General features: G+C 41.4%; 1 protein-coding gene across 2 annotated transcripts in view; it reads right to left on the minus strand.

Moving 5' to 3' along the window:
• Positions 1-387: 387 nt before the first annotated feature.
• The window catches only part of LOC128695541 (cyclin-dependent kinase 12), a 495,961-nt gene continuing 480,585 nt past the window's right edge, over positions 388-15,763 (minus strand). For both annotated transcript variants that reach the window (XM_070093396.1, XM_070093395.1), the window contains exon 8: positions 388-566. In XM_070093396.1, the coding sequence (XP_069949497.1) occupies positions 403-566 (164 nt within the window). In that variant the 3' untranslated portion in view covers positions 388-402. The remainder of the gene's footprint in view (positions 567-15,763) is intronic.

Genomic DNA, 15,763 nt, shown 5'->3' on the forward strand with positions numbered 1-15,763 from the left:
TAATGCTTCATGATTACCGGGCACATACATGAAGTTATGGTTATTATATAATGAACTTTACGCATAAAAAAGTAACGTCCTTAATTGTTAGAAATCATATGTAAATGTAGATAATTTTCCTTTATAAGATAAATCTGCTCCAAATTTTACTAGTATAGAGACTCGTTTTAACAAAGTCTGATGCAAGATAACCAATTCATTGTTAATATATTATCCATAAACTGGATTCCTTAGGACACACGTACAGTAATTTTTAATCCAGGCAACAACCTGCCCCCCCCCCCCACACACACACACACAGGCCAGAAACTAACAAGTGTACGTTGCATTAATACCAAAGAGCTCTCAAATTATCACTCAGAAACGAATCTATAAATTAGCACAAATAAAGAAGGCAAGTTGCTAGGTTATGAGGTGAGAGTTACCAAGTACAATTAAGTATGGATCACACTTTATCAAGTTAATGGTGGTTAGTGAGCCTGACTGTGTACTTACACTGGTTATCTCAGAAAGATTGTTTTCTAAACTGACACTACGTAAGCTTCTGCCAGAACCATCTACAGCTTCTGTGGAGCAAATGATGTTGAGTATTAGTACAGTACACCAATGCAGTTATAAAATTAAAGCAAACCTATACATGAACAAGAAAAAATAATAAGTATCCTCGAACAAAACTGCCAAGGAATAATATTGCTCTTGGAATTATTTAGTTATTAGATGTTAATAATACTGTGTAAATATTACAAACTGGACTGCTTATTGTTATTTTTTTCCCGGTGGGTCCTGGAGTTACCCTCCCATTCCATGGATGAAATCTGATTGCTTCCCATTCCCAGTTTAAGGAAACAGTATTAAATTCTGAGGTTATTGATTGCATAGTATATAGCTAGACCTCAAAGTGCACTTTTATGGTTATATATAAAGAAATTTGACTTGTTCATGACCTCTAGACAAATTCTTAGCTACTTCACTTAGGGGTTACAATCCAGGGTTGGAAATTCTGCCCATGGTATATTGTGTCCAGTACCAACATTATTTTAACATTTCATGGGTTGGGCGTTAAACCCATAAAGGTTTAGCATAATTCCTGCCCATGGCAGGAATTATGTTGTAACCCCCAAGTGAAGTAGCTAAGAATTTTTCTTGGGGTCATGAACAAATTAAAATTTCTTCACTGACGGCTGAAATATGCACTCCGAGATCTAGCTGTATACTATACAATCAGTAACCTCAGAATTTAATACTGCTTTCTTTAAGTGTACTGAGAGTGTATGCTTTACCACACAGAAACCAAAGCTGCCTTAGTTCTTAGTTTCCAGTCTTCATAAATACTTGTACAGTACATGAATGTGGTAATTTTTAAGTGTAGTGGCAGTAACTTTGGAGATGATGTATGTGGCCCTCATACATAAGAAGTTGGCAGCCACTATTACTATACTCTATTAGCTTTTTCAGAAGAGAAAAATAGATGAAAGAAATATCACGAAGTCAGATAAACCCTACAAGAAATAAACATCAGATCAGGAATGAAGGCTTTCAGTTCCACTGACTAGCTAAGGCACGGGAAACTAATTGATAAAGAAATATCAAAACAAATCTTAAGATACAGTAATAAAGATTCCCAAAATCTGATTGCGCTTATAGCTGATGTAATAATACGAATCATCTGGAGTTTAAGAAATCTGATGAATGGCAATAAAAAGAACTGAGATGAAAGAAAGTGTTAAGTTCATCAGTCTTTACGAATCTGCAGCACATGTCTGAGGATGGTGACTTGTACACTGTAGACACGAGACATGGTAGACCTTATACTCCACCGTCTCTTTTGTCAATGTGACTGTAAATGGTCCAAGTCGAGCCGAAACGTCGTCGTATGCTGATCTCTCTTCCATGTGCGGATTATTTGTGTATTGTTCCAGTCACGGTATTGTGACTAGGTTCTTTGTTATTATTTGTGTTTGATAAAGCCACCGTCTGGTGAAACGTCTCCACAATAAGATATCCAAGTGCTGCATATGCATTTTATACACAAATAACCCGTACATAGGAGAGAAGCTTATGAAGACGTTTCGGTCCGACCTGAACCATTTACAAGTCACACTAAGAGTCGTGCACAGTACATGGAAAAAATGGGTAATACCAAAAAATCCAGTGATTAGTCAGTCTAATAACGGATTCCTCATCACTTGAAACACTGGGTAATCGAATTTCGAAAATAAGGAACTGTGAGAACCTGTATCGCACTGATAAATGCGGTAGCATTACCTGGGTCGTTGTCATATGCACCGCTTACTGGCCTCACGATTCCATTTTCGGGAAATTTATGCATGTGCGAATGTGTGTATGCATACATGTTAATGTATTCGTGTAGATGTATATATGGTGTACGTGCATGTATCGTAAAACCAGAGGTGAAGTCAGTTAAACACTTTTATATTATCACATTAGTCAGTGAAACTTGGTGAAAGATTCCCGTCGAGTTGTGACAAACACAGGAAGGTGTTCAATGACTCTCGGGACTTGCTCAATCATATACATCACGGAAACTAATCAGGAGCGGCGCCAGAATTTCTATACCTGGGAAGATGAGGGTTGTGATGGCTACCTGGTTGGAAGAGAGCTAGAAAACTTGTTTTCAAGCAGTTATTATTTATTACTACCATTATTTGGGGGCTGAGGGAGATCACCCCCCCCTCCCCTGCAAGCCTAGCCTCAACACTGCCACTATAACCAATACACTACTGTTAATGTAAGTCACAAGTTATTCTCCTATGAATACACATATATTATACCCTAGAATTATAAAATATTTAAAGTTTAGCTTAATGTTTAATATTTGTTCTGTCAGTTAAAAATTTATATTGTTTGAAAGGCAAGAGAAACCGCATAAAAAATTCCATAGCGTAGAACATTAAATTTTCATCCTGACAACCAGCTGTCTTAAATGGTACAGTGAGTGGTCCAGATGTATGGTACCACAAAAATTGTGGTCTATTAATAAAATTAATAAACTGTAGACTACAAAGCCCAATAAAAATTAAATTTTCCCCTATGTAAGACACTAACATTAAAAGTTTAAAGCTGACCAAGAGACATTCTCTAGTTTTCTCATGAACTCCCAAGATTCGAAGTTTTTTTTGACTATGTTGGTAGATTGTAAAATTTCCACTAACAAAGCTTAAACTAATAGGGTATCATTTTTCCTCAAAATTCATACGTGTTAAAGGTTTAAATCCTACTGGCAAAGAGACGGCAGTTAGATCAAGGAATATTACACGTTGAGAGGCGTCCACATTACTTTACGACGTTGCGATTCAGAATTGAACTGATAAATCTTATTTCAGGGGCGAAGGACTGAAATTGTGTCACTACAGAGCCTACTGACTGCAGTGTGTGTACTTGTTCAAGCTCTCACATATACCAGAAAACAATGTATAACTGAGGTAATCACACCACAAGACTACCATCCGATAGTCTTTGACACCTAGTGAATAGTGTTCAGTATTCTTGTATAAGTGAACTGGTACTCTTAATATAGAGCTGAGTACTACGAGACTGGAGGAGAAATACTGAATATATGCCACAAAAGTATAACTGTGTTAACACTACTATACTCTGAGAGACTGGGATATTAGTCAAGCTGGTTAAAGGATAACACCCATCCAACATACACAGAAACATATAACTGTTTGGAAAGCTCTGTAAAGGTTTGTAGTATTAGTGTTAGTCCTACGAATATATGACTAATGTAAATATATATTTTTTTGAAATATTCATAAGAGTATTTCCATTGTTGAATATCTAGTCAACTATAAACAAGTCGCATATAAATTTGAGCATCAGGAAACCTGATGCTAAGGATTTAACGATCAATAGGGTACCAGTCGTTATACCAGTACCTCGGTTCACTGGCCAATCACAGACAAGCCCGCCAGAGCTGTGAAGCAATGTGGTTCACCTGTGACACGAGTTTCGGTAGACTTGTCTGGGCTGCTGGTCGCTCACGGTGCTTTATCTGGCTCCTTGCTTTTTGCCTCCTTTGATCACCGTGTTGTACACTTCTTACACCATTGTACATGTCGTAAATAGTGTACATGTTGTAAATACCAACTTGCTTATTTGGTGAAGGAAATACAGGTCATAAAACCTCTGTTGTCTTTTCCTTGCTCCACTATTTATTCAATTACAAGGTGTGCAGGCCATTCTACACTTGTGTTTGTAATAACCACTTTCACTACTGTTACTCTTAAACATGGACCAACAGCTGTCAAACCTCGTCTATCACCACCACCTCGCTGTAAGGAGGGCGAGTGTTTCACAGCAACACTTGATAAAACTCACACTTAAGCAACACAGAAGTGTTCCACATACACTTGTTTTTCAAGTATCTGTGTTTACTGGCAACGTCCGTCACTCCACTTTGTTTTAATTTGCTACGTAGAAGAAATGCAAGATATCACAGCAATAATGCAGCTGATAACACTGATAGGGAGTAAAAAAAAAAACAGCGGTGCTCCATCAATGATAAGATCTTTCACCAACACAGTACCTCATCTCCCCCCCCCCCACCACACTGCTCCATCAATGATGAAGTCCCTCACCAACACATTACAATACCTCACCTCACCTCTCCTCACCAAACATGGACACAAAGTTCTTAAGTCATAGTTCTTAAAACAGAATTTCTGTACACCTTAAATTAACTGAGGAAACATCGAGAAACTGTTATTCATCTACTTCAGATAAATATTTGAGTTACAATGGGCACGCTACGCTGCAGATATTTCTCACAACGTAAGCACTTCCAGCAAGTCTGCTGCATACAACCTTCACCATGGATCAAACTTAAGCAACTATACAACACAATTAAACCCAAAGTATACGAAGACGACCACAGAACACAGGGGAAAGTGAGTGGGAAGTGAACACAGGGGAAGGGAAAATGAATGGGATGTGAACACAAGGGAAGGGGAAAGTGAGTGGGAAGTGAACACAAGGGAAGGGGAAAATGAGTGGGAAGTGAACACAAGGGAAGGGGAAAGTGAGTGGGAAGTGAACAGAGGGGAAGGGGAAAATGAGTGGGAAGTGAACAGTGGGGAAGGGGAAAGTAACACAAGGGAAGGGGAAAGTGAGTGGGAAGTGGGGATAGCGAAAGGATACGTTAGAGAGAGGAAATAATAATAATCTATTTCTACAAGTACATGTACAAGGTATACAGTCCTAGCTGACATCAATGACACACTGCTATATAGAAAGCCCCTTGTTATGCTGAGCATTTCGGGCAAATTAGGTCAGTTTTGTCTCAGGATGCGACCCACACCAGTCGACTGATGGGTGAACACTGGACAGCAAGTGTCTTAAGGAAACAAGTCCTGTTTCCAACCGAACCGGAGATCGACCCCCGAACCTCAGCTTGTGAGCCGAGTACGCTAGCAATTAAGCTACGGGGTAGGGAAAGAGCTAGGGCTTAACCTAGCTGCTGAGCGGGGATACACTAGACAGTGTTAACAAGCTATGCTCATGCATCATTAAGTTGATCCTCTATATAACAGCAGAGGCTATATCTGAACTGCGCAGGAATGCTACTGGAGCAATTGCAACAAGGAACATCATAAATAGTCCACAGATCCTCTGAGTGAAAGTACACGTGTAACTGTAAAATTTCGGAGCGTGATGGGCAAGAACAATATGAGGGCGATGGGTATTTTTTGCATTTCTGAGTATAAGAAGAAACTGCACTAATACTGAGTGCGAGGGGTAACCAAACTAGTCATGAATGCGAGGGGGTACCCAAACAAATTGTGAGCGCAGTGGGTAACCGCACAATTTATGAGCATTAGGGGTAACCGAACTATTTATAAGCAAATGGGATTACCAAACTACTTGTGAGCGAGGAGTAACTGCACCATTCATGAACACCAGCGGTAACCATACCATTTCTTTAAGAAAGGGCTTAGTGCCCTATATACAAGTATGAGCGCGAGGGGTAACCAAACTATTTAGGAGTATGAGGGGTAAACAAACTAAGTATTAAAAGTAAGTGTTCTACATATGTATGGTAAACTGAACTATTTATGATACACTAGTATGACAGTCTAGTATGATACACCAGTATGACAGTCTAGTATGATACACCAGTATGAGTCTAGTATGATACACCAGTATGAGAGTCTAATACACCAGTGCTGAATAAAGCCATTCTTACATTAATGCAAGGAACTCAATATTACAACTGAATAAAATTGACAAACAGTTACTTCCCCAGTGGAACAATTGGGACAACGACATACAAAAACCAATGTTACAGACTAGCAATACCACAGGAGATAGTAAACAAGAGGATGCCCCAAGAAATAGTGAAGATAAATTACCAGAAATAACGGATGAAGGCTCCATTGTTAGCATTAGTGCTGAAGTTAGAAATGAGACAGGACAACATGCACCAGTAGGGAAAACAGTCACAAAAAACACAAGGTCTACGCAAATAATATGCACTTGGCATCTGCAGGCATGGAATATCTGAAAAAACAAGATAGGACGTGCAACTCTGACCACCCCAGAACATGCCGTGCCCATATGACAACAGGAAAATGCAACCTCCCTTCCTGTAAGTTTTTCTACCCTGAAATGTGCCACTCTTCAGTTCAGGAAAGACAGTGCTATAACTTACATTGCCAGGCACACCACCTAAAGGGTACAAGAAGACACAGAACATCCAGACCATGGAAAAACCTGGGTAGCCACAGCCACTCCGGAGAGTTTTTTTTAGCGCTAGGAAGGAAAAAAAAAAAAGCTGGCAGGAAATGACAGAAATCGTACACCAACTCCAATCATTTCTGGAATGGAATCACAGTCGATGGCCCCCCACTCCAACACAACAGATATTAGTGCCAGGAAAAAAGAACCCCTCCCCCATACCAGCAATCCGACGACATTCATCTTTGCAAATATACAGAGTCTAAAACCAGCAACAAATAACAAAAATACCTTTCATCCGTGTACTGCTTATGGAGTTAAATGCAATGTTCTCGGCTTTCACAGAGACCCACATGGGGGGGGGGGAGGTTGGCCTGTATATCACAAAGTCATTTACATGCTCAGAACTACTAAATGCCTCAAATGATGTAGTTGAAGTTTTAGCAGTAAAGATCGAGAACCAAAACCTGGTCATTGTGGTTGTATACAAACCTCCGGATGCAATGTCCCAACAATTCCAAGAACAGCTTTTGAAAATTGACCACTGTCTGGAAAATCTTCCAGCTCCTGCCCCCAACATCTTGCTCCTGGGGGATTTCAACCTAAGGTACCTAAAACGGAGGAATATAGCAAATAACGTTGTAGCAGAGATAACACCAGGAGGCAACTCAGATGAAAACTCGCACACGCGCACACACACACGCACACACACGAGCTTTTAAATCTCTGCGCCAAATTCACCTTGAACCAACAAATAATAGAGCCTACAAGATTGGAGAATACAGTGGACCTCATCTTCACTAACAATGATCTGATACGAACTGTCATCATATCAAAAACAATATACTCAGATCACAACATAATAAAGGTCCAGACATGTATGCGGGGAGCCCCAGACCGACAAAATATGATCAGTCACGAGGGAACCTTCGCCAAATTCAACTTCAATAACAAAAACATAAGGTGGAACCAAGTAAACCAAGTCCTAAATGACAAACTGGGAAAATAGATTAAGCAACACGGATCCTACCCTATGTCTAGAACAAATTAAACTAGAAAGAGAAAGAGAAAGGCGCTCCCTATACAGGCGAAGGCAACGAATAACAGAGCGGCTACAAGAGGCCAATATATCTGCAATACGTAGGGAGACACTGGTCAGAGAAATAACAAACATCGAACTAAAGCTAAAGGAATCTTACAGGAGTCAAGAAACGCGAGAACTAAAAGCCATAAATGAAATTGAAAGAAACCCAAAGTATTTCTTTTCTTATGCCAAATCAAAGTCTAGAACAACATCCAGTATTGGGCCCCTACTTAAACGGGATGGGTCCTACACAGATGACAGCAAGGAAATGAGTGAGCTACTAAAGTCCCAATATGACTCGGTTTTTAGGGAGCCACTAACCAGCCAAAGTCGAAGACCTAAATGCAATTTTTATGAGACAGAATTTGGTAGACACACACCTATTTGATATTATCCTGACGCCAAATGACTTCGAAAAGGCGATAAATGACATGCCTTTGCACTCTGCCCAAGGCCTAGACTCATGGAACTCCGTGTGGAGGGGAAGCTTGGACACGGGGGTCGTCCCACAGTTACTAAAAACAACAAACATAGCCCCTCTCCACAAAGGTGGCAGTAAAGCAATAGCAGAGAACTACAGACCGATAGCGCTAACGTCCCATATCATAAAATCTTTGAAAGGGTTCTAAGAAGCAAGATCACCACCCATCTAGATACCCATCAGTTACACAACCCAGGGCAACATGGGTTTAGAGCAGGTCCCTCCTGTCTGTCCCAACTACTGGACCACTACGAGAAGGTCCTGGATGCTCTAGAAGACAAACAGAATGCAGATGTAATATACACAGACTGCAAAAGCCTTCGACAATTGTGACCATGGTGTAATTGCGCACAAAATGCGTGATAAAGAAATAACAGGAAGAGTCGGTAGACGGATCTATAATTTCCTCACAAACAGAACACAAAGAGTAGTAGTCAACAGAGTAAAGTCTGAGGCGGCTACTGTGAAAAGCTCAGTTCCACAAGGCACAGTACTCGCCCCCATCCTGTTTCTCATCCTCATATCTGACATAGACAAGGATGTCAGCCACAGCACCGTGTCTTCCTTTGCAGATGACACCCGAATCTGCATGGCAGTGTCTTCCATTGAAGACACTGCAAGACTCCAGGCGGACATCAACCAAATCTTTAAAGGGGCTGCAGAAAACAGTATTAAGTTCAATGATGAGAAATTCCAATTACTCAGATATGGAAAACGTGAGAAAATTAAAATTTCATCGGAGTATAAAACAAATTCCAACCACACAATACAGAGAAAAACTAATGTCAAAGACCTGGGGGTGATAATGTCAGAGGATCTCACCTTCAAGGACCATAACATTGTATCAATCGCATCTGCTAGAAAAATGACAGGATGGATAACGAGAACCTTCAAAACCAGGGATGCCAAGCCCATGATGACACTCTTCAGGTCGCTTGTTCTATCTAGGCTGGAATATTGCTGCACACTAACAGCACCTTTCAAGACAGGTGAAATTGCTGACCTAGAAAATGTACAGAGAACCTTCACGGCGCACATAACTACGATAAACCACCTCAATTACTGGAAGCGCTTGAAGTTCCTAAACCTGTACTCACTAGAACTCAGGAGGGAGAGATACATGATTATATACACCTGGAAAATGCTAGATGGACTAGTACCAAACTTGCACACAAAAATCACTCCCTACGAAAGCAAAAGACTCGGCAGACGATATAACATCCCCCCAATGAAAAGCAGAGGTGCCACTAGCACGTTAAGAGACAACACAATAAGTGTCAGGGGCCCAAGACTGTTCAACTGCCTCCCAGCATACATCAGGGGGATTACCAATAGACCCCTGGCTGTCTTCAGGCACCTAAAGTCAGTACTTGACCATCCGGGTTGTGGTTCGTACATTGGATTATGTGCGGCCAGCAGTAACAGACCGGGCCGCCGGGGCGTTGACCCCCAGAACTCTCTCCAGGTATGCTCCAGGTGGAACTTACTTTGAGAAAACGTCACTGTCCTTAAAGATAATCAGTAGTGGTATTCTCAGATTATCACGTGGACAACAAGGTCAGTATATCAGAATATTCCATGAAATAAGGAAAACTGGCACTTACAACACACCCCAAAACCTATATCAACCTTTCTGAAACATTCCCACGCGTATTAATTCTTAAGTGGTCATGAAAAACAATGTCGAGTTATTTCACCTTTGATATACTTTTGATGAGTTCCGAGTTTTTCTAGTCCTGGGGCCAGGCTTGTCTAGTGGTAGCCTGATCAACTAGATTGTTGCTGCTGGTAGCTTGCTGACCCACATTGTAGCCTGGTTGAACTGGCACGAAAACCATTATCCCAATTTGTTTACTAAAATGGCCAAATTAGGACTTTCACAAGCCAATAACAAAGAACCTTCCTTTGAGCAACATAAACTAGCTCTGACAACCTGAAACCGGTCAAAAAAGGCATCCTGCAGTTATCACATGGAAACCAATAATGTTATTAGCTGCTAGTAAACAGTTACTTGCACTGACTAGAAGTAGAGATCTTCCTTTGGGCTCCTTGCATCAACATTCAAAGTTTGAAAACACGAACCACGGTAAGGGTGGGGTTAGAACTCATGGTGAGTGGTAAAACTCCAGGCCAGTAAGGCACTGGTAAAGCTAGCTACAATAAGTCATCCATCCAACTAGGCATATTTATACACCATAGAGAAGTTAACATGGGCCTCACTGTTCGGAAGAGGGACTTACAAATTATATTACAAAGATTAAATAATATGGCAGCAACACAGCGCAATGACCATGGGAACCTTTCCCTATGATACACTAACCTTGAAAGTTTGAAATCTATCAGAAGAGGCATTCTCAATTTATCGCACGGAAACTCTGGAGGGAAAACAAATTTGGTCTGAGAACGAACCGCGGGGGTGTTGACCCTGGGAACACAATTTAGGCAGCCTAACTGATGAGGCCATCAGGGAGACCTGGTCTGGGACCCTGCTGCCGGAGTGCTCATCCTCAATATAGACAACAGTTAACCCAAGCCGAAATAATTTATAACTAAACCACAACCTGGAGGTAAACCACGTGTTGGTTCCTCTTAGTGCGTTCTCAAACCGCAGCTTGTTTTATTATTACATTCCCGGGGGAGCACTACACCCACAGGGGTCACACAGCGCCTGGGAAAATGAGAGGCAATCAGGGTCGATCCAAGGGACGAACAGGTCTAGTTCCCTGGATCAAGAGCTTCTCACCAGCATCAAGGACCCTCCCTCGAGAGGATCCTCGAACTGAACATCCTTCCGGATGGATCACAACATTTTGTTTCATGCAGTTGCGACTTACTGGATGTTATGAAGCTGATATTTATACCCCTAAAAAATATAAGAATGGGGGTTAGTAGGTGGAGGTGTACATCACTATGGTAACGTGGAGTAACTAGTGGTAAAAATGGGGTCAGCAAAGAAAGGTAACTAGATGGAAGTATTGATCAACGGCAGGACCAGTGTTGTTGCTGGAGACTACCTGGCGTCCCCTCTGTCAGCCCGCCCGCTCTTCTCAACTTATTTTGATGCCATATTTATTTTCTAAAAGACGAACTGGTAAGGTAATGGAAGATCTCGTTCAAATGTCCAAAACATTTACTATGGAAGTTGAAGACACAGTGGAAAATAACTTTTCACTGGGACAACGTTTCGGTAAAGGCGAGAAAACAAGGTTGTGTAGTGGGAGAAAATCCCTAAATGGCTTTTCCCGTGAATGTCGTATCCGGTGGTGGGCGTGGCGATGCTGGACGCTACAGTGACTACACGAGACTATCTACACACCAGTGACTACATGATCCTTGTGGTCACTGGAAATAAATGTAAAAAAAAAAAAAAAAAAAAAGGACATTCTCAACCAGGATTAACAAACACAAATTTACGTACAGTAAGCTCAACCCTAGTAAAGCTTGTTCACTACACAGGAGGACATTTAATAGTGGACTAAACCCCAATGCTTATCACAAAACCAAATATCTAGAGACCGTGTTCTAGAAGTTGCTCTCAATGATGTAACAAAACCACACAAAACCAACGTATAGTATGACCGCCAGGCACTCACTACCCCGCCCACCACTGCACACGGTAGTCTGGTGAAAATCCATTAAACTTCACCACTACTCACGGGTTTTCCCAACTATATAGACTTATGAATTAGACACGTGTGCAACGCTTGGGTATCTTTGAGGAAACGTTTCGCTGCAATGTCCTCATCTGTCCTATACAGGGAAGAATGGTGAAACTCAGGAGTAGTTTGAGGTAATCAGTCCCTCAGCCTGAGGTCGATGTAATCAGTCCATCAATCTTGAAAAAACTGATGGACTGATTACATCGACTCCAGGCTGAGGGAATAATTACCTCAAACTCCTTCTGATCTTCGCCATTATTCTTTGTATAGGACTGATGAAGCCACTGTGTGGCGAAACATTTCCATAATAAAGATACCCAAGTGTTACACATGTCTAATTTATCAACTCGTCGGTTCTCTGAACCATTTATCCACATACAAGCTTATGTTGTCTTACCCGCTTTACATTTAGTGTGTATAAGGTTAGTTGGAGGCAGACTGTGTTTACAAGCTGTGAAGTTAACAATCTCGCGAAAACTAATTATGTCAACAGTTACCACGATGCGAGTCGGAAGAGACTGTAAACTGTCTTCATTTTAATACTTTACTAGAAATTTAAAACATATGGTAGAGCGAACCTTTTATTGGACGATGTTCGGCCTTATATAATGCTTCACCACTACCCCACCACCATCACCACCACTGAATCATCGTCTCCCTCATTACCAAGTTTATCACCACCACCACTGAATCATCGTCTCCCTCATTACCAAGTTTAGCACCACCACCACTGAATCATCGTCTCCCTCATTACCAAGTTTATCACCACCACCACTGAATCATCGTCTCCATCATTACCAAGTTTATCACCACCACCACTGAATCATCGTCTCCCTCATTACCAAGTTTATCACCACCACCACCACTGAATCATCGTCTCCATCATTACCAAGTTTATCACCACCACCACTGAATCATCGTCTCCATCATTACCAAGTTTATCACCACCACCACTGAATCATCGTCTCCATCATTACCAAGTTTATCACCACCACCACTGAATCATCGTCTCCATCATTATCAAATTTATCACTACCACTACGTACCACCATCTCTCTCGTTACTATAACCATCACAACCAATCACCTCCCTCCCCCCCCATTACCAAGTTTATCACCACCACCACCAAAGACAACAGTACATAAGCACTCACAATAAAGATAATAGAATTTTTGGCCTCATATCAAGAAGTATAAATAATAGAAGTTCTTGAGGTTATACCTCAACTTTATCCTTCCTTGGTAAGGTCTCATTTAGATTGTAGTGCTCGGTTCTGGTCTCCATATTACAGATTGGACATAAATGCTCTGGAAAACATACAGCGAAGGATGAGGAAGGAGAGAATCAGCAAACTTTCCTACGAGGACAGACTGAGGGCACTGAATCTGCACGCTCAAGTTAAAACTAGTCTTAAAAATATAAACTAACACAAACAAGTGCGCAAAAATAAATCCTATCACAAAGTTAAAAAAAATCGGTCAAAAACATTCATATTATCAAAAGTATGTACTATAATTTCCACGAGAGAAGACTCAAGTCAGTTTTAGCACCATAAGCATTTCATCCGTATCGAAGTTCTCCCAAACACTCGAAGCAACCATCCTAAGTACATTTTGTGCATGAATGGTATGTAATACCATCAACATGAAAATTAGACACATGCGTAATATCTAAGTATCTTTATTGTAGACAGTTTCGCCAACCAGTGGCTTTAATACAAATTCAAGGACATAATTGGAAGACAGTAGAACTATATACAAAAGATGAGGTAATCAGTCCCTCAGTCTTGGAGTTGATGAAGAGTAGCGTAGTCTTGAAGAATGTGAGAGACTCTCCAAGACTACAACAAAGATACCCAGATGTTGCACACGTAGGTGTATTTTGTTTTATTTATAAATATATCTCTCAGTATACTACGTCAGACAGGTTGCACGTGTGTCTTAGTCATCTCACTACCTTACCTTGAGAGTGCAATTTTATGGCACTAAGAACATAAGAAAGGAGGAGCACTGCAGCAGGATTACTGGTCCATGATAGGCAGGTCCAACTTACACCCACCCACTCATGTACCCGGTCAATCTATTTTTAAAGCTACCCAAAGTTCTGGCTTCAATGGAGCTACCTGGGAGTTTGTTCCACTCATCCACAACTCTACCATCATACCAGGACTTTCCTGGATCCTCCCTCAATCTAAATTAGTCCAAGTTGAATCCACTGCTGAGAGTTATATATATACATATATATAATATATATATATATATATATATATATATATATATATATATATATATATATATATATATATATATATATATATATATATATCAATGACAACACTGCGCTAGCCAAGGATTCGAACCCATGTTGTACAGGCTAGTACGGTCAGTGAAGTCAATGTGTGGAGGCAACGGAAAGCGTGTAAGGAGGAATCGGAATGCTGTGAAGGAAAAGACTGCTGCGAGGGTTGTGAAAAATAAGAAGGGGCATAAGGAGGTACACTGGTGTCCATCGAGGGTTTTGTCTCCGCAATATAATTGGAGATAGCATCAAGTGTTTCAGCGGACAAGGAAGATGCCAATACCATGACTTCAGAGACAGGTGAGGTAGAGCAAGTAGTGACCATGAAAACTGTGGAGGGAAGCAAAGAAATCTGCGAGGTGAGGGGAGTATGAACCTGGAGAGATGCGCCAGCAGGAACAGAAGAGTCCTGTGGTGGAACAGGAGAGGAAGGAGGCTGGAAGGGGACTGGGGAAGAAGCTTGAGGCGAAACAGAAGAGGGGGACCACACGAGGGGGGTGAACCTCCACCTTCATGAGGGAGTTAGAAAGGGGGAAAGAACTAGGCACTGAGGCCGAAAAAGAGAACTATTGGGGAATAGTAAGCACTGGAGGAATGCAGAGAGACTTGGGCTTAGGAGACAGGTTCAACTTCACAGGTGATAGGGCTGAAGAAGGTGCAAGTGAGCAAGGCCTTGCAGACTGAGAAACTAGCAGGCGAAATGAAGAAGTAGAAGTAGGAAGAGATAACGAGGTGGGGGTTTCAGAGGGTAAAACCATAAAAGAATTAGAGATGGGGGTGACTCCAGAAGACATGGCACCTGAGGAGCTGGTAGGTGGGGGGACCGCCAAGGTTGGAGGTCTCCTAGCTGCTCAAGAATAATGACCACGAGGAAGATTCTCCTGAAGACAGAGCCAAGAGACAGCCATACCATAAAGTCTTCGCTCTCCTTAAGACAATGGAAATCACTTTCATTAAGACAGACCTGACATCGGCAGGAAGAAGGACGAGTTCATTGCAATTAAGACAAGTGGGGGAAAGACTGCAAGATGTATAGGCATGTTCGAAGCACCAACAATTTCGACACTGTTGGGGTGTAGGGACCACTTTCTGGACCTCTAGGCCCCTAGACAATGTACGGCGATATAAACGGAGGACGGGAGTTCACAGCAATCAAAGGTTAAGCAGGCGATGTTATTGGAAAGCGCCTCTGTCTGCGAGCCGGCGGGAGATATGCATCCACTTTGAGAATCAGAAGGTCCTGAAGGGCTAATTGTTCTAAAATATCGTCACCGCAAGACAGAAAATCACACTGTACAATGGTGCATGACAAGACCACCGTACAACTGCAAGAATTGAGAGTAGCGTGCTTGTGAACTGTGATAGGAACATTATCAATGGAAGATGGGAAAGATCATGATCTTGATCTGCATTCTGAACTGTAATGATGCTTGCACCGCTCCGAAGAGCATGAAAGGATACATTATGGCCAACATGTCATAAAAGAGTTTTACCAATACTATGGTCTGAAAAATAATCAGTTGGAGATGTCGGTTGTAGCGAAAA

Source organism: Cherax quadricarinatus, chromosome 42 (genome assembly GCF_038502225.1).
Source record: "Cherax quadricarinatus isolate ZL_2023a chromosome 42, ASM3850222v1, whole genome shotgun sequence".
In the NCBI taxonomy this organism is placed as follows: Eukaryota; Metazoa; Arthropoda; class Malacostraca; order Decapoda; family Parastacidae; genus Cherax; species Cherax quadricarinatus.